Here is a 20,808-nt window from a genome sequence, read left to right as displayed (position 1 = left end):
ATAAACTTTATTTATAGAGCACTTTTCCCAACATTCTTACGAAGTCAGTCTTCGGAAAAAGTGTGGGACATTTGGGGGGGGGGGGGGGGGGGGGGGTGATTGACGACGTCAATCTAGACATTTTCCAAAGGAATTAAAAGATTTTCCAGAAATCTTCCAAAAATATCAATAGTGAAAATAGTGCAGCACACTACTCAAGATCTGCTACTTTCCCTGTATTTCATTGAAAATAGCATAATATAATAATGCTATTTTAATAATAATATGAAGTCCAGAAGTACAATACTTCGAAATGTAGAGGATTCCAAAATACAACTACAGTAAAGTACATAATACTCCACTGTCTCATGGTGTATTATAGTTAGTTCAAACCTTGTAATGTAAAATAGATAGCATTTTATGTAGACATCGCACTCTATAGTGTATACTATAGGCCTATTCTTACTCATAGGTTCATTCTACAGATATTCTACTGTTACATGGATGTTAGGTTAAGATTCTTGATGACTATTTCTATGTGTTTGACGTATTGCCATGTGTTGTTCTTGCTTATACTGTAAATCGATCGAGTGTCTGCTAAATGCTTAAATTGTAAACTGTGATTGGCTGAGAAGCATTGTAATGAGTGCATATATTAGTCCTGATATTACCTCACGTAAGGTAGCAATGGCTAGCACTTTGTTACTAACAGCAAGTGCTTTTCATTTTCTTTCCCTTCAAGTCATAAATATCAGTAATGAAACCGTGGTGTATATAATACCAATAAGGCACTCAAGGGTGTGCTATACCGTGAGATATTGGAACTGATGCTCTGATCTACAGCATACACGACAATAATTTCTCACAGCATAGCATCCCCTCCAGTGCATTATTGCTTAACCGTATGTCTTGCAGCAACGCTTTCCAAGACAATTTCCTTAACACGGTGGATTAAGTTATTCTTTCTATCGACTCACTCTCTACAACAGCTGTATTCAGTGTGCAAAGGTATCTGTTTGTTATACATTCGGGCCACTCCTTCTGGCACCACGTGCCTGTATAAATCCTGGAATAAATCCCGTTACAGGTCTCTCTCCTGTGTCTCAGCCAGTCAGTCAGTCCCCCTCACTGCCTCACTGTCAAAATAATTCACAGAAAAACATCAAGAGGGATAGATTGCACTCTCGTCTGTCGGGGCAATACAGCTATACTATGAGAACAGCTGCAATCTAAGCGTTTCACCGCAGGAACAGATGTTTGCCTCTGCCAACAATACCCTACGGCAGACTGCGTTTCCTCTAATCCTTTAAGGCAAGCACTAGGTGGAGAAACAAATTAAAACCAAAACAAAAGTACACTGAAGACAGTGTAGTCAGTGTGTGCAACAGTGCGCACATTTTAAAAGAGGCAATAACCTAACATTTCTAAACGTGCGTGTGAAGTTGCCCGAATGGCCAAGGCTCCAAGAACAGTCGTAAATTGTAGTTAAGGGCTTTTATTTTCCCCAAACTCCTCCACCAACCGACAGTTTTAATCAGTGCAATTCATATATCAATTCAAATATCAAATGCAAAAACGAAATACTGGCCAACAATAGACCAACAAAATAAATTCTTAGGCAAACACAATTGAACAAAACCAAACAGGATGAGAACTCTCTTCAGGCTAAACCTTGGTCACACAAGGCCCTGTAGCTCTCCCTCGTGTTAAAGCCCACAACCAACTAACTCAACTGACCCTGCAGCCTCCCTTAAATAGGAGTGGATCCTACCACAGGACACAGAACAATTAGCAACATTTCTTCTCAATAACTACAAATAAATACTTCAATAAATAAGCCAATGTATAAAAGTAACCTAAATATAATAAAAATGTGTTAGAATTAAACAACTCAATGACAAATACTCAAAGCATACGAAGGAACACCCCTCTCCTGCATAGCACTTGGCCCCTTCCTCATCAAGGGACATGCCACCAGCTGTGCAGGAGAGACAATTGGCAATCAGTGTCATTTAAATTCCACCACACAATTTGAAAATGGTCCTTGCATGTTATAGACAGCAGTTTCATGTGTCTTTGTATATAGGGCACGGGTTGCTCCGTGACAGTGCATATTAAATTGAGCAAGCGTTGAAGCGTTATTTATTGCCCATCGTCGAGCATGTGAGCGAGGTACGAAGGATGACTCACTAAATCAAGCAACCTTCGCAGTGCAGTTACATCAGCTCAAAACCAAGGGTGCCATTGAGTACTCAAACTAATTGAACACCACCATGGTAATTGAGGGACCTTGATTACTCAACAAACATGTCTGCTGTGGTGTAGTGTACCCGTACCGTAGAGAGCAGGCCACGGCCTCGCTGTGCTTGTGGCTGGCTTTGTTTGGTACACTAATAGCTGTGTAACCACTGTGCGCACGCACAAACTCACAGTGTGTGTGTGTGTCCTGACTCCTCTACAATGTCATCAGAGGAGTAGAATCATTTGTCTCTTTTGTTTCTACTACAGGACATCTCAGGAAGTCATGGCGAATATAAAACCCAATAGAGCCGGACACACGCCGTGAGATGAGCTCCATTAAGTGCATTCCTTATTTATCCAAATCATCATCTGCAGCAAAATGAAAGAGCCATGAGTAATGGCTCTCTTATGCATGGTTGCCTCCTATTTAAAAGTGCCGGCATCTTCACAGCTTCTATTCAGCCATTCTAAAAACCGTGTAACATCACTAGATTAATATCTTTTTCTTTTTCACCCTTTACAGCAGTGGTTCCCAAAGTGGGGTCCGGGGACCCCCAGGGGTCCTTGAGGGAGTTCCAGGGGGTCCTCAGCTAAATGATAGTTTGGAACCAAATGGACCCTGGGTCTGTAACTCTGAGAGTGTACAAAATGGAACCTAACAAATGGACCCTAACGGGTCCAGAGTTAAATTAACATAAATTAAATATATAAATTGTGGGTCCCAGAGATAGAAATGCCATTAAATGGGGGTCTGTAGACTAATGCATGTCAAACTGGGGGTCCTTGAAATTAAGTGGGTTGAGAATCACTGCTAGAGCCGTAAAAATCTCCTCTTATGGGGGTCCCTGGCATATATTTTTCAAATGGGGGTCTGTGGGCAAATTAGTGTTAATTTGTGGGTCCTTGACATGAAACAGTTTGGGAACCACTGCTTTAACAGAAGCAGGTATATGATGAGGTGGTGTGCAGACCAAAGTATATCAACCCAATGTTTCAGAATGTATCTGACTCTGCTTTAAAAATCCGCTGGTGGAAATTCTGAAGAAGACGACGAAGAAGAAGAAGATAAGGAGAGGAAGAAAAGCATTCCATGTTAGTTTTTTGACCTAAATTCTCCGTTCCTTAATTATACGGGAAAGCGAGTGAGAGGGAATAGGGGTAGGAAAAAAAAGAATAAGCCCTGAAGTCAGCGAGAGAGCGAGATAAAAAGAGACACAGGGTAGAGATAGGGGAAGTGGAAATGGAATGAGAAAAGTGGCAACATTTGAATGTTATTTTTGTTTTCCACGATAAGCGAGTGGGGGAAGAAATTGTTCATTCTTTTGTGTGCTTGAGCCTGAGCAATCAAGACTAGAGCCTGAGTGACAAGCAGCATAACTACAAAACCCCCAAGTACTGTTACAGCACAGGGTAGGGCAGCTGTAGCAGGGAGCTGAATGGACGAAGAGTAAACTGCATTAGATTAATGAACACTGGGTCGCATGCTGCCAGACACACACACACACACACACACACACACACACACACACACACACACACACACACACACACACACACACACACACACACACACACACACACACACACACACACACACACACACACTCACACTCACACAACAAATAAAAACTAGACTAAAATGTTAGGAAATGTTAGGAATGTTAGGTGGACAAGAGATCCAGTATACCGGTAAGTCATTTTACAATGAGTTGCATGCTGAAAATAAACGATTTACAAGCCGTAAATCTTATAGATCGTCTATTTTCAGCAAGTGAAAATAGACAGTCGACGGCATCAACAATTTGTTCGACTAAATCAACTGTAGATTTAGTCAAAATGTGCTGCCAAAACACTGGTGTAGATATAAGACCAGAGAGAGTGGGAGGAGGGCGCGGGAGGGAGAGTTAGAGAAAGAGAGAAAAGCAACAGAGAGGTCAGAGAGATGTTAGACGACGGGGAGAGGAGGGGAGTAGTATTCCTGCAGAAGCGACGTCGGCAGCATGCATAATCTCACTGCAGCCCGGCGCTGACACAGGGGCACACTCTCTGACAAGGGGGGCACGCAGTGGTGGTGTGACTGTGATCGCTTTCCCGAACACCGATCCTGTCCCTCATTCCCTTCTGGCCATTATGCACGTTTCCGTATCGCGCTGGCCCGGGGGGCAACCCGGAATGGAGGGATGAGCGATTGACACTTGCACCGCATCTATCTATGCCTGCCCTCACTCCCCTAGCCTGTGGAATTATACATGGCGGAACCGCAGAGAGCACGCGCGGGAAGGGAACATCATTCCAGGGAGGGTTGGCCTCCCACATACTGATTCGCAAAGGGCAGGTTTCATGCGTCGTGCGGTGCAGGCCTAGTGAGGCGCACGTGTCCAGATCACATGCAGGAAATCCATGGTCTGAGGCATCCGAGGTGAACGCCGACTTAGGTTTAAAAACACTTGTCACAGGACACCAGTTGCAGGGATGCTATTGATTGTTTTGTAAACTTGTACACACGTCCTGCGCTGAGGGGAGCTTTTCCCAACATAAAAATAAAATAAATACAAATAACTTTGCTCTGTGTAGACAGACGAAGGAAGAAAACAATTACTAATATAGACAGAACACTAGTGAAGCAATTGTAATTTGTGGTTGTGATATGCTCCCCGATGCTTGGCAAAGCCACACCAATGACTGGATAAACCTGGTAACAAGGCTCACCAATACAAAATATTTTTTTGTCAAATCATGTATTTTACAAACTGCTATTTGAGGAAAATACTATTGTTGAATGCGCTTGGAAGTTTGAATACATGGTACCGTAGTTGAGTACATTCTTCTGGGTTTGCCTCCTTTTGACAGAGTAAGAGATTAGTCTACAATATAGATATATCGATATCGATATAATGTGCTATATCTTATATGAACCACAATAGCAGGGTATACTGTACAATCACCACAATAGCCTACCACCCTGGCAGAACCTGAAAACAGTTCATGGTTTACATACAGAAATCAATAGAGCTGACAGATCCCTTCACTCTGACTCTCTGCTGTATAGATTGTACACGCACACACACACACACACACACACACGCGCGTGCACACGCACGCACGCACGCACGCACGCACGCACACACACACACACACACACACACACACACACACACACACACACACACACACACACACACACACACACACACACACACACACACACACACACACACACACACACACACACACACACACACACACACACACACACACACACACACACACACACACACACACACACACACACACAGTCTCACAAGTAACGCGTGATCTGTTTAGGATGTCATGTCATTCATCGTGCCAATCCATCTCAAGCCTTACCCGTTGCTCCTGACAGGAGACGAAGGTCTGGAACCCCGGGGCCACTCCGAAACCCAGCTGATCGATGAAGGGAGGCTCGTCTTGGCTGTGAATCTGGACCTTTATCCCTGCCTCGAACGACGTCTCATCTGTCAGTGGGGAAGGTGGGGGGGGGGGGGTTTACACATGCATAGCACATTTCAATAACAAGTACATTTGTTAAAGGACCACTTCACCACTTTTCAACCTATCTTCATATAATTGGTCCTCACTAGCACAATTGTTTTCTACTCAGTCTGTGTCTCATAGGACGGCTGTGGGCAGTTCAGAAACCCGTCCACCAGTGAACACCATCAATGGGGAATCCAAGCTAATAGAAACAGCAGACTTTCTATTCCTGAAAAGCTTTATTTATTTATTTAATCAAAGGTAGTGTAAGGTTTGGTTAAAATAAGGGTTAGAAAGCTCTATAATGTGATAGTAATCATTTCTATATAGTCTCCATGTCCCTCCAGCCTCCCACCAAACAGAAAATGTATTTTCAGAAACCGAAACTAAATCTTTTTTTTTTACCCATTTAGGACTGAGGCCAGATTCTACAAAATGTCTTCTAAAATCCTGACAGTTTTCAGTCAGTGGTTCTGAAACTATTTCCGGGCAAGGACTCCAAAAATGATCTGTATTTGGCCACGGACCCCCCATCGGAAAATATGTCATTCCGGGGACCCCCCCTAGATGCAAAAAAATATATATATTCAAAGATTTGAGGCACATTTTCATGATTTAAAAAAAAAACCCTCAGTTATGAGCTTGTAGATCTGCTATTTTTCAATAGCTAAAGTTTAAAATAATGGTTAATGTGGTTAAAAGCTAGAAGGTGACACAGATGTGTTCCATCCATTGGCACATTTGCCAATCAAGGCTAAAATGTAATTTAGATAGGATAGCATGTTATTTGTAGATGTATTGATATTATATTACTTTAGACTGATTATAGGTTATGTGTACCTATGATCCTATAGATTACCATTTATAATATGCATTTAATGTACAGTGTTACCTCGGGTCTATACCTTGCTTACTGAAAATCGCATTTTTCAGGAAATGAAGAAAACCGAAGGCCTATATTTTGAAAACAAACAATAATGCCTCATGAAAGTTGGTGTTGTGACTTTATTGTCAATTGCTTGCATGAGAGGGGGAGAGGTGGTGGAGTTTGAGGGTCCAATGGAATTTGTTTAACCAACGTACAGACGTAAAGTGTTCGATAGCACTGATTTATGAAAAAAAGAAGAAATAAAATAAAATGGAGTTAGGTGGTTTCCTCCCGACAGCAAACCCATTATGCATATTGTGTAAATGTATACACATGTAAGGCCTATACATATAAATATATATTATTTATACCCTCGTACTGTGCAAGCAGTGTATTTATAAGTAAGGACTATGCACAGAGCACCTTCAAGCACCTAAAATTGTGCCAGGACTATAACTAATACTAAATAATAAATAATAATAATAATACATTTTATTTATAACGCACTTTACATTTGAAACAAATCTCAAAGTGCTACAGGCAGAAAGAATTAAGATATGAATAGAAATAAGAAGAATACTACTAACTAATACTACTAACTGATACTTTGTTATGTTCTTTATTTTTATGCCGTTATTGTTGCTGCTGCTACAATATTGAGGAACAAAAAGCAAAGAAACGTACTCATATTCGTGAATAAGGTCTTGAGTCCGGACTTTTCTATTACGTGCACTGGTACGATCATACTTTTCACCATTGAAAAAAAAGAAAAAAGTATAACTTCTTAGGAGTTATTGCTATTATTTGCTACCCCGTGATTTCCTGAGGTAGCGAAGTGTTAACACCCCAAACGCCCTGCAGGGTTATTTAATCCATGATTAAATCATAGCGCCCAGCAATTTATAGCAGCGGAGCACATTTAGCGACGGAGCGGATGTTACCCCGGATGTGGCAGCTAGATGTAGCCAAAACACTCTAGAGGCCATCGGCAACAACGGGAGGTATGATTCATTCTAACACAACGGGACCGCGACGGGCCGTCTAACACATCATCTTTTCTTACAATTGGACGGAATGATTTAGATCAAGAGTTATTCACGTTTTAAGATTTTCGATCTCATCAGCTAAAATGGGGGGGGGGGGAACTTTTTCGATGACGTCCCACCGGAAAATAACATTGATCCTTTTGATCAATCTCGAAGCGCTGGGTGTTACTAATTGAAAGGGCGGAGGACATCGTCCTGTGCGCTCAGGGTGTTAATGAACGCTGGAAAGGACAACGCATATATAAACACCTTAACAAGCCCGCTTAACGATATACCTCGCGCAGCACCGTTATTTATTGCCTTGGAGGAAAGGGGGAGTGAATAGAGAAATTAATAAATAAATGATGAGGACAATAAAGGAAAAATCAATGGAGCTGACAGCTTCCTTCGCTCTGGCACTCTCTCGTATAGATTTTACATGAAACAGATGGGCCTCCGTGATACCGAGATCAGGGCTAAATACAGAGACACGCGAGCAACCCCTGCTGAGTACATTGTTTACTTTTATTTTCATATTCATATTTTCATCACGTTTGTTGCCGGAGACTACTTATCACAGAGAGATGGCACCGCTGCTTTGGAGTGATTTAGTCTCCCTGGAGATGAATCTGTGAGACTAAATAGGATGTCTGTTTCCATACTTCCTCTGCTCCCCTGGATGTCACCCACTATCTGTTCCTCTGATTGCCAGTTCTTCTGGCCTCGGTTTCTTTAATTAAAGGCGCAGAGGGATACACGGGTGGAATTCAGGGAAAAAGTTTTCGATAAAGAAGGGGCGACAGAACATTAACACTTAAACTTTGGTATTCTGAGTCTGGGATAGAAAGCCATTTGTGCCACTGCCAAGGAGAGCTTTGCTTTCAAGGGGGCTTTGAAGCACCACATACAATTACATGAAGTACATAAGGACTGAGGCTCTGATTGGAAAGGCTAATGCCATCTTTAAGTCAGGGCCATCTGTCATCTCCACGCCGTTTGAATAATGATATTCAGGAGACAAATGGAAAAGTCAACGCCATAGGGGAATGACTCTATTGGCCTGTTTGCCTCACTAAATCACAAAATAATTCCACTGCCTCTGGTTTGATGTGAAAGGAATGCGGGTATACTACACAGCTAATGTTTGTAGTGGGGGAAAAAGTTCCCCACTGCTCTAATACAGGTCCTTGAATGATTGATGTTGTGGTCCTATAGCTGGATTCAAGTGTGTCGTTACTTCACTTTTGTCCCCCCTGCAGGCAATCATCAAGCTGAAACTGTTTCAGCACACAAGTAATAAAGAAGATTTTACTAGACCAATCATTTTGACTGAGGCTCTCTCTAAATCTATATTTTACCATCAACCTTATTGTAGTTAAAATAAAAGCTATATTCTTTTGGCAGCAGTCAAATTCATCAAGGAGGACTATGTTAATGTTGTGAATAACACACCATCACCCGAGGATATGGGATAGCCTACTTGACCACGGAGTGGGACTAGCCAATGGGCACAAGCTGTCCATCTGGCATATGGGATCTACACCATGCCAATTTTCTCCTCCCTTCGGGTGAAGCTGCGCAACTGTGGGCTCTGTGCGTAATATAGTCCTGGGTTTCTAGAAGGCTCTGAGGTAACTATAGTCCTGGGTTTCTAGAAGGCAGCCTTTTCCAGTGTCCCATAACCTTGTTTGGTCCCCAAAACACTGTGTTTTCCGTTCAAATCTACTGCCGAGCCCAAAACAATGGGACAGGCAACGGGATCGCTTGTTTTTACCACGACGGTTGCATGCCGTCTCAAGCGAACTTGAGCCACAAGAGACACCGTCGGGGCTAGCCATAGCGAGCGAATCGCCGGCTCGTGCCGAACGTTACGAAGCCCATTGAGCCGACTCAGCACTGTCCAGTTATGTTTCGATAGGGACGTAAAGCGTAAATCCTCGGACCCCCCTAATTTCTGTACCTCCGCCATGGCTACACCAAGTCAGCGTCAATTTTCCGATGGCGCTTAATTCCCTCGTCGTGTATGTCCGACTCTCCCCCCGTTACTAACCCTGTCCCTAACCTTAACCTTAACCGTAAGCAAAGCCACGTTGTCGGACTAATGCGACGTCGGGATTACGAATTACAAGGATCCCATCTCGGTCCGAAACAACACAGCGTTTTCCTGTTTTCCTGAGCTTCATTTCCATCCACCAGCTGTCTAAAAACCAGGAAGAGACTCCTGCCGCGAGCGGCATTTGGCATGTTCGTGAATCTACCGTCTGGATGCGCCCAGACTTCACGCCCCTAAAGTACATTATAATGCACGCGTGTTCTTTGGGAAAGGCGCTGTTAACTTATATCATATGTCTGATTAATACCAACCAACATACTACATGTGTCAATATATCTGGTGCACGTACTGTATGGCACACGTCTACCGGACACAGACAGAGACAGAGAGAGACACATGGAGCTTGGGGAGACCTCGCACCTATAGATTCGGCTTTACATTACTGCGTTAGACAGAGTAAGTATATTATTATTGGAGCATGCCTCCTGGTGGAGATTACTGTGTGTGTGTGTGTGTGTGTGTGTGTGTGTGTGTGTGTGTGTGTGTGTGTGTGTGTGTGTGTGCTTGTGCGTGCGTGTGTGCGTGCCCGTGTGTTTCTCATAACATTGTTACTAGGACTGCATTAGGTCTAGGCTAAATTCCTGTCTTTGTGTTTTACTGTTGCAAACTGTTAGCCTTTTAATATTATTACAGTAGTATATCAATATCAGAATATCATTAGCCATCTCATTAAAAAAAACATGTTTAAGAATCCCCATGTTTATTTTTAATTAAAATGTGTAAGTAATTATTAATGATTTATTGGTTTGCGGGCAATTCCTATAGTGGTTGTAATTAATATTCTTTGGCCTGTACTGAAGGTAGTTTTACATACATTTCCCGATCCTCGTGAAATATTAATACAGACACAGCAATGTTTTAGCAAATTAACACAATCCCTGAGCTCCCAGCCTTCTAGGGGAAAAAGTGGCGCCAGTGCCAGAAGAATGTATGAAAAACCAAAGAAGAAGATGTATGTACGTATGTAAATATTATGTTTAATTACTGGATTAAATTATATTAAAGAAAGACAAGTTCCCTCGTTCTGGCAAAGGCGGGTTGTGGAGAGAAGAACGAGGTCCCGCGTTCATGGCATACTTTATGTTAAAGGAGCATTCAGTGATTTGGAAAACCCCCCGGTCCGCCCCGGTAACAAGATGTGCACATGCACGCACTACAGTGGGGGGACACGCGACAGGCCAACAGCATGCACACCAAGGCCCGCTCAATCATGATTGGCGGAAGGCCCCTCTCTATCCTGATTGGATGAAGGCTGGGCCACCTAGCCAAAAACGAAAGGTTTTTTGACCCCCAGGGGTTAACTCATAGAGTATAAAGAAGGATAGAGACCGAACTGGAGCGTTAGTGCCGGCCCCCCCGCTATTCATTTCAGTGGAAGTTGCTCAGTGGCACCCGGAAGACTTCCGGAAGTATAATTATAACTCAATGGCTCGAGCGAGTGGAAGTTTAGCCTAGCCCCGGACCTCAATTTTGAGGTCCGGGCTTTTCACGTGATGTCATGAACGTCCGTACACTTCCATTAAGTGCTGCAATTCCACATTTTGCCAGTAGGTAGTGGCATCTTCAACGTTGGATAGCCTTACTGGGGGCTTGGGTTAACTGGGGACAGGGAGGAACTCCTTATATGGTCAGCACACTCTATAGTAGGGAAGAATGTCACAACAAAACAAAAAAAAAGTGATATTTGAATTAAGTGAAATCACTGAATATACCTTTAAGGACCGAAACAAAATATAAACAAAAATAACTTTCAATAAGACTTTTGTATGTGTTTAGAGACTAGAGTGTTTAGAGGCAAAAGGTTCTGCTCCATCTCTGATTCATGAGAAAAGTAAACCCGGCCGACAAGTGCACAATAAAGGACCATTTCTCCTCGTCCATATCCATCCATCTTTATACGACACAGTCGTTAACGCAGAGCGGTCAATGCAAGTGCGATTAAACTGGGCAATATGTGTGCCTTTTCTGGGCCATCACTCATACTCGAAAAGTGGGGACGGCCTGCCCTGCATACCGTATTTCAATCTGTGAAGCACCCGTTATGTAAGTTATTCTCAACATTATGAATTTATATCTTTTTTTTTAATGTGTTTTGGGCTTTTCTGCCATTGTCAGAGGTATACTCCCCTTCTTATTATTCTTAACCACTCTGCCATTGGTGTCCCCGCAACCTTATTCATTTCAAGGACCCCCAGTTTGATATGCATTAATTAAGCCATGGACCCCTTTTGATGATTATTTACATCTGGGACACTAATCTACACTATAATATCCTAGGTATTAATTCGACATTTTGTACACAGGTTTACAGACAAATAAGGGTCCATTTGGTTCACAACTATCAATTATTTAGCTGGTTTCATTGTACAGATAATTATTATACTCATATACTGACAGATGTTCTTTCTTACTGTAAATTGCTCTGGATTAAGTGCCTCAAATGCCTGAATTGTAAATTGTAAAAAAACATTGTCATAAATACTTCATGCATTCAGTCACTAGTTGAAAGTCTTCTTTCAATTATTATGCGTTTTTGGTTCTACCGAGTAAAGCCCTTCCAGCCAATAGCATTAACTTCTGGTTACTTTTCGGGACCGCAAGTTCCAAGACGGTAGATTTAGCCCAGACTCAATCCATAGAGAAATGATGGTGAGAATACTCAAGGCCTACAATGTTCCTCCGAACCTGCTCCGAGCCATTGATACCATGTACACGGGAACGAGGGCCCGAGTGACAACGCCGGATGGTAACAGCGAGGAATTCAGCATCCAAACCGGAGTGCTGCAGGGAGACACCCTAGCCCCCTTCCTTTTTATAATAGTGTTGGACTATGCCCTGAGACAAGCTATTAATGGAAGGGAGCCAGAGCTCGGCTTCACTATCTCACCCAGAAGGTCTACGAGACACCCTGCAGAAACCCTCACAGACCTGGACTACACTGATGACATCTGCCTGCTATCTGACAACGTAAGGCTGACTCCTGACCAGAGTGGAGTTGGAGTGCGCCAAAGTTGGCCTCAGGCTAAATGCAAAGAAGATTGAGGTCATAATATATAACATCCCCCAAGAACATCTGCCCCTAACGACAATAGAGGGTACTGTTCTAAAGGAGGTCAGTGACTTCAAATACCTGGGCGCATGAGTCGACTCCACAGAGAAGGACCTTAAAGTGAGGAAGGCACTCGCCTGGCGAGCTCTTAACGGTATGACCAGTGTGTGGAAATCCAACCTCCCCCGACACATCAAGATCAGTTTCTTCTCTGCTACCGTGGAGTCCGTCCTCTACGGCTGTGAATGCTGGACACTTACACAAGCCCTACAGAAATCCCTGGACGGGTGCTACACCAAAATGTTACGTGTGGTACTTAACATCAACCAGGATGAGCACATCACCAACAAGCGTCTGTACGGGGCATTACCAAGTGTAACAGAGAAGATAGCAGTAAGGAGGATGAGACTAGCTGGCCACTGCCACCGACATCAAGAACTCCCGGCCAAAAAGCTTGTACTGTGGGAACCAACACACGGGCATCGATCGAGAGGACGTCCCACACCTACCTACGTGGACGTACTAAAGAAAGATACTGGTGCGGAAAGCACAAAGGAGCTGGCCAGATGTATGGAGAACCGAGATGACTGGAGACGACGATGGAGGGCTCGTCTGAGGACGACGTAGAGAGAGATTTGAATTCACCAAAAAAAATTGCTTCAAAACGGGGTCCCTTTGTATATATACATATATATTACAGTAAATATTACATTAAAGGATTTTCCTCACATTACATATTTTAAGAAGTGATTCAAAGAAAGACAGTGATTTATCAGGTCTGATGCGCTCCACTGGCAGGTCATTCCGGAGTCAAAGAGCGCTAACATCAAAGGCATGATGATCACCCTTTATTGTCTTCAGCCTCGAGTCAGGAACAACCAGCGGGTTCCTCCCTGGGGAGTGCAGGGGACCTCCGATTATGTACCCATGGGGGTTAATAACTCAAAAATGTAATTAGGGACCAGGCTGTGAAGTGCTGTCGTATATTAAGGAGCCACATCACGATGAAATTTCCATATAATGTTGTATAATGTATTATACAACATTATACAGACAGTATATACACAGACAGTATATACTGTCTGTGTATGACAAACCTTCACTGACTGAGTTTCTGAATGCTACTGTAGCTCTGAGAGGCTTGATATTAGCTGGCCCACAACCACATTCCAAGAAGGGCCTATAGTGATCAATTGAAAAGGTCTGCTATGAAATTGTAAAGGCTATTGAAATTGGGCCGTGGATACCATTGTATAGATTTAGTAGAGGACCAGGCTAAGATTTGTATGCACTTCATTTAGAAAAGAATATCTCAACTGTTCTTGGCTAATATGACCGCCGGGAACAACTTGGGAACTATGGCTAATTCTCTATCCGGGACGAAATACCTGAAAATGACCACACCCTATTATAATGACCGCTAGTTGAAACATGGCTCTAACTTCTAAACCGTTATGTCAAGAAATTCCTTGCAGGTGATTTTTTTGGTGAGTATTGGAGTTTGGAAGCGCTCATTGAATAATCACTCAACGGCCCTGAGTACCACCTGTTTTGAATTTGCACATGCACTATTTCTTTGGTATAGAATTATATAGGGTCTCAAATGTGCGGAGATCCACAGTCAGTCGAGAGTTGACAAGATAGGAGTGGGAGTCCAGAGTTGGAGTAAGCAAGAGTCCAGAGTAAGAGCAGGGAGAGTGGGAGTGAGTTCGAGGTTCCAGATGAGTTCGGGAACAGCTATGACTGCTCTGGGATGGGTAGCAATGGAATGAACTGATTTTGGTAACAAGCTTTGTCCTTAATAAAATGATACAGGAATAAGGACATGCCTGGTCGTCTCCAATCATTTATGCTACAAGGTCGAAAGTCCTTTATAAAATGATACAGGAATAAGGACATTTATGCATGGTCGAAAGTGCTTCCTGGACACTCAATATGCTACAGTGCCTTAAAAAATATGAACATCAATCCTATAAAACAGACAGGCTATCATTGTGTAGGGACGTTCACACATAGAATATATTCACTTCTCCTGGTTGTGGATTATTATGCGGTCGACTCGACTCTTTTGCACCTTAATCCCATGTACAATACAACGCGTCTTTTTTCCTCCAGTTAATTTTTCCCATAGATGTTTCATAAAGTATTTATTTAAAGACCTGTAAGCCTCAGTCAAAGCCAACTCGGATCGTGACAGTGAATGAATTGTCACAATCATAGTTGGCTTTGACTGAGGCTTACAGGCTTTAATTCCAACACTATTATTGGTCCGACAGTCATTAGACCGACAACCTACCTCAAACCCTAACCTAATCATAACTGCAAGCACGGGAGCAGCGCATGTTCGAGCGCTATAGTCCGACCGTTGTTCCCGCATGTCGGACTAATGCTTTGTCGGAATTACTATGAAGCGTCTATGGGGGAAATTAATTTAAATTAATTGTCTTCCGCTCGTCACCATGAAAGGGGGCGGGACTGCAACGTTTAAGGTTTTTTTATGATCCTTAGCGTCTCGTGACGCATTGTGAGGTTCTAGATCTTCTATTTTCAAATGGCCGAAATGTACATATACAGTAGGGTTGAAGTGGTTAATGTATGTTTTCTAATCAACATTTTAATCTAAAAGTACAAATTTTGGTATTGAAAATTTGACATGCTCAAGTAAAGGATACAAATACCTCAACATTGTACTTGAGTACCTACAGTACTTGAGTAAATGTACTTAGTTACTTTACACCACTGGTAGATTGAACTCCTTTTATGTGATGCACAACACAGAGACCCCTGTAAGCTGCCTTGCCCTATTTGAAGGTGGCCCATGCCTCGCACAGCAGATATGGGAACTTTGATGGTGAAACTTAAAAGTCACTTTCAGAATGTCAAGGGGGCACAAGGTGGAGTGCCGGAGCTCTAGAAATCACTACTCCAGAATACTGGAATAAAACGGAATAATGAGCTCCAGCGCAAGGGGAATATATCAGTAGAGGTGGAATACTGTCCTTGTGTGGTTCCGGGTGGCTGCTGGAACCTAATGAAAGATGCAAAGCTTGCATTATTGCTTCCTTATTGCTTCCTTATTGGTTCACTCTGGTATATCAACCATTCCACATAAATATGTTTATTTGACAACTTCTCTGTGTGTCTGCTGCTCTGCCCCAGCTTACACTGTAAACAACAATGGAGCTAGCTTGGAATGTCGGCGGACATGCAGGCTTTGGATATTTACACAGTTGCTACAAGTTAAAAGCGGAGAATAAAACCTAGCAATCAAGCACAATGATGCATGAGACAAGTCAAATATTATAAATAAATATCACTATGTACTAGATAAAGATAAAAGCACGTATGTTTGTTAATTTAGACGTCATAACGAATCCAACCGACGGGTTGCTAGGACGTGTACACACGTGTACACGCGTGTGTACACGTCCTAGCACATTTTCATTTATATCAAACGAGAGAAAAATATTCAGATCTTTATTTTTGATATATTTTTTTAGTTGGCCTCCAACTAAAGGAGGCCAACTTTGTCGTTCACTTCCCTGTATACGGATCAGAAAGAAAGGCTCGGCGCGCATAATCTAGGGAGCTCTCCGTGGTTTAGACCAGATGGATATACTAAGCTCTTAATTTCTGATTTATATCGTAATCTTAGCGAGGTAAGCAAGCAAAAATATGTCTCACGTTTTTTGTCCGGAACGGAAGGGGTAAAAGCGGCCATATCTTCCCGGCACCCCGAGCTTCTATTTTGAAAGAAATCCCGGCGCTGATTGTGTTAATGTTGCTCTCAAAAACAGGTTGCGATCAAATTAGGACACCAATTCGCCAAGGATCATTTCAAGTGTAATTGAGCCTTTAATAACTATTCGACATGCAGTTAACTATATGGGACAGCTTGTAGGGTTGTTTCACCAGAAAATATAATTGTGTACCGTTTGAAGGGGAAAAGAATGGTCACAAATTGATCGATTTGTCAAATATGACGTAAACCATTGCAAAGCAGTCACAGATATGCTAGTAGTCTGTATATGTCTGTATGCAGGGACGGCTCCAGGGGTGGCAAGGGGGGATTTAGCAAGCCCAAGACTGACTTCTATATAAACCAAGATTCATTAGCCCCCGCAGAATTTTCTGGAGCTGTCGCTGTATGTATGACTGTAACAGCCGTTGGCTGTATTTATTATTATGTTTGATTAGTAGTGATAAATATATATAGAGCTAATGCTATTTTATTAGTAGGCTTGCTTAGCTGTACAGGTTATAGGGATGCCTATTATTGCCTGGTACTGTTTGGTGCTTCTGTCGTCCCTGCAGATGATGAGTGACGTGTCCCTAATGTGTTGCCGTCTTGAGGAGGGCCTAGCTTGGAACCTTAACCTGGCTAATTGGCTAACTGGCCCTGTGGCAGTTCAGAGACCCGGCTACCTGGCTACATAGCTCACTCTCTGTCAGCCCTTGCGTGGTCTTCCCTCCAGCCACCTACGCTCTGTTATGTTTTCGTTATGTCTGCATAACCTTACCAGTCTCTCCCCATACGACAACATGCATACCTCCCTCTGCATAACCTTACCAGTCAGTCTCTCCCCATACGACAACATGCATACCTCCCTCTGCATAACCTTACCAGTCTCTCCCCAGACGACAACATGCATACCTCCCTCTGCATAACCTTACCAGTCTCTCCCCAGACGGGCAGATACTCATCTTGCTGGATGTCCAGCATCAGTTCCAAGCCGTTGCCCATTCCACCCTTCATTGTGATCATTAGGGGACGCCCGTCTTGGCCCGAGTTAAAGGTGTAGCATTTCCCATAGCGTGTGAAAATCTGAAAGATACAAAGAAACAAAAACCATATGGAGATCATTAACAATGGCAATAAATATATATATATTGGACACATTTTATCAGCAGCACATGTGTTCAGCTGTAATGCATGTAAACTGCATACTCTGAAACTTTTCCATTAAACAAAAGTGATTTTTTTTATTATAATCTTTGGTATTTCTTCCACAATTGACAACATCTCTCTGTGTCTGCTCTGCCCCAGAACCACGGAGCTATAGCCTGGGAGAGGTGTCACCAAAAAGACTACCAAAAAAAGAAGAAATGTATGACAGAATCTCAGATTTACAATATCAAAGGTTAATGCAATGCATTGCAGGGTATGTGTTCCGCCCATAGCACCGCAACAAAGTAATAAATCCTAATGGAATTATGCTAATGGGAGACCAACCCGCAGGACCTGACACTGTTGTGTGCCGGTACCTGTGTGGTACCTTCACAAAAACTAGTTGTGGTGAGGCATAGATATGTGCTCTGCTAGAAACCTTTTAGATAAATCAAGACACAGCTTCCTTTAAATGCTAAAAATGATGAGTGCCTTAAGCCATATAGACCTGAGCTCGATAGTCTTCTGAAAACCTTCAATATCAGTGGTTCTCAAACTATTTCATGTCAAGGACCCCCAAAAATATATGTACGTATTTGGCCGCCAACCCCCATCTGAAAATATGTTGTTCCATGGGATTTACGCCACATTTTCACGATATTACAAAAATAGCAGACCTACAGTACAAGCTTGTAGCGCGGCACTCAGTGCCGTGCTATGAGCTTGTAGATCTGCTATTTTTCAATATCTAAAGTATAACATAATCCTTCAAACACCAACAGGGGTTCTCGTCCAGAATGGGTTAAGGCTGCAGGGAGTGCAGGCTACGCCTGTATGGTCTCATTAGCTGATCGGTTGTATAGCCATTGAAGTGCTACAGATGAGAGCAGGGGTCCACTAGTGGGCCATGCATGTTTGCATGAAAATATATGATTGGCAGTTCTAATGGAGGTCTAATCAAATCACAAACATCAGGGAATGGAAAGTAATGCAGGAACAAAAATCCAACGTCCTTGCACTTAGCTGCCGTAATGGCTACTCTACCTACTGTATGTCAAAACATATCTGGTCACTATACTGCACTAAAGGGAAGAGGGAAAAATAGGACAAGAGAACAAAAGGAATAAGAAAAGAAGCACAAGTGTGTGTGTGTGTGTGTGTGTGTGTGTGTGTGTGTGTGTGTGTGTGTGTGTGTGTGTGTGTGTGTGTGTGTGTGTGTGTGTGGGGGGGGGGCTCAATTTGATACAGACAATTAGGATGAAAATGCTTTTTACTGTAGACAGCAGAGACAGTCTGTGAAAATGGGAAAATAATTCTTCTGACTGCATCTTGAAAACCTTGAAACCTGCGAGGAGGCGTTTATTACTATGAGGGTGAGTGATGACTCAGACATTAAGCGGGTTCATGACAAATGACTCAAATGCCACAGATGCATGGAGGCAGAGAAATTGCATACAGTATGTGGCCCACAATGGGAAATCCTTACCATTGATTGAATACAGTGCGGTGATAGAGTGGGATAAAATAGAAATGACTCCTTAAAGGGATTGTGACATTTAAAACACATTTTTGTAGATTTTTTGGCTTTTTTGGCTTTTCTTGACATCAATTTCACCAAAAAAAAACGAAGTTTGAACATTCAGTGTATTCTCTGCTGTCTGGACTTTTGTGAATAATTATGCAAAAATGTCTCATCTGGTTGGACGGCAGAGATATACGTAGATCTCCGCTAAACCTCCGCCCCCTCCACTCTGCTCCCTGCCTAGTGCCTACCCTCTCTTCTCCACTTCCTCATTGTGATCGCGACTTTGTTTCTTTGTAATACTTACTATGGCTTCTAGAGAAAAATCAATCTGCTCTGTTGTTGGCTGTGTCAATCAACACAAGTCCTTACACTGGATACCAACTGGCCTAGATGACTCTTTTATTTTTGACGATGACGTTCCTACCAATTTGTCAAAGTAGCGCATCTTGGGTTGACAGGAAAGGGGGAATTACCGACATCTACAGGCTAAAATAATGTGTTTTTCCATGGCTTCTCAGGATGAAATTTACACATGCACAAAAACCCCTTTCAAGAAATACTGGAGTGGAGTTGAGTGTTCAAACTTTTTAGACACGTTTGAAGGACCATGGCCAAGACTTTTAATGTTTATAAAATTATGTTATAAATCATGTCATAATACCTTTAACAGGTTAACCCTTTCGGGACGGGAACCTCTTTTGGTGTTTACCCCCTCAGGCCGGGAACCTATTTTTGGGTTCTGTACAGTCTGTGTCCCTTTTGTGACCATACTGTATATGGAGATCTCTGTATCTGTCTGTCTGCCTCTGTCTGTCTGTCTGTGCCCGAAGAGTGCAAACTGACTGTGAAAAGTGTAGTGGTTGAGTAATCAATTTGCAGGTGTGGGGTTGCCATGGCAATCAATTGGCTGAGGCAGAGGCTGGGAATTGCACAGGTGAGGAGCCTTAAGGCTCATTCATAGTCTGGATTTTCGGTGGTGAGGTGACCACCGCTCCGGTGGTGAGCTGACCACCGGAGCTGAAATAACGTTGAGCGGTGGTGAGTAAAAACAGAGAGAAGGGCATGGGCGGTGGCGGTGGTTTGCGGCTCGTGACGTCATGTTGTAGTTCGGTGGTCACCTCACCACCGAAAATCCAGACTATGTATGAGCCTTTAGGCTGATTAGACCCACTGGCAGAGCCCGAGCAGAGCCTTTTGTGGTGGTTCTGGAGAACCGAAATAATTGCATTGAAACTGTTGTAAGAGCTCACAATATGTTACATTGCAAGTTGCATCCCGTTTGTCGATTGGCTGTCTTTCAGTTTCAACTGAAGTATAATAAATAATGCTTTAAGTGCAAGACACGGGTCATATTTCATTCCTACTGTTGCATTCTTTCCTGTCTCGCTTCTGTACACTTTAATAAAGCAGAAACCCATTAGATATATAGATCTTTACAAAGACCACTGTTTATCACTACTCCTTGGAATATGAGTCGAGTTGTGATGCTGAAACAATGATAATAATGAAGTCCAACATTTGCAGAAAAAAAAGGTCACTGCCTTTTAGCCTTTACACAAAAATGACAGGGAGGTTTTCTTTTCCCCTTTGGCACCCATTTAAACAGC

The 20,808-nt window shown here is 42.8% G+C and overlaps 1 protein-coding gene across 3 annotated transcripts in view; it reads right to left on the bottom strand.

Moving 5' to 3' along the window:
• Window positions 1-20,808, bottom strand: part of asic1b (acid-sensing (proton-gated) ion channel 1b) — a gene marked incomplete at its 5' end in the record, with an annotated part of 273,931 nt that overhangs the window by 22,554 nt on the left and 230,569 nt on the right. For all 3 annotated transcript variants that reach the window (XM_083771995.1, XM_083771994.1, XM_083771996.1), the window contains 2 exons: window positions 5,587-5,714; window positions 17,463-17,613. In XM_083771995.1, coding sequence (XP_083628121.1) covers window positions 5,587-5,714; window positions 17,463-17,613 — 279 coding nt within the window. The remainder of the gene's footprint in view (window positions 1-5,586; window positions 5,715-17,462; window positions 17,614-20,808) is intronic.

Source organism: Protomyctophum parallelum (assembly GCF_964188405.1).
Source record: "Protomyctophum parallelum genome assembly, chromosome: 8".
NCBI classification, from domain to species: Eukaryota; Metazoa; Chordata; class Actinopteri; order Myctophiformes; family Myctophidae; genus Protomyctophum; species Protomyctophum parallelum.
Note: the sequence above shows the minus strand (reverse complement) of the source record. Positions and strands in the feature narration are given on the sequence as shown.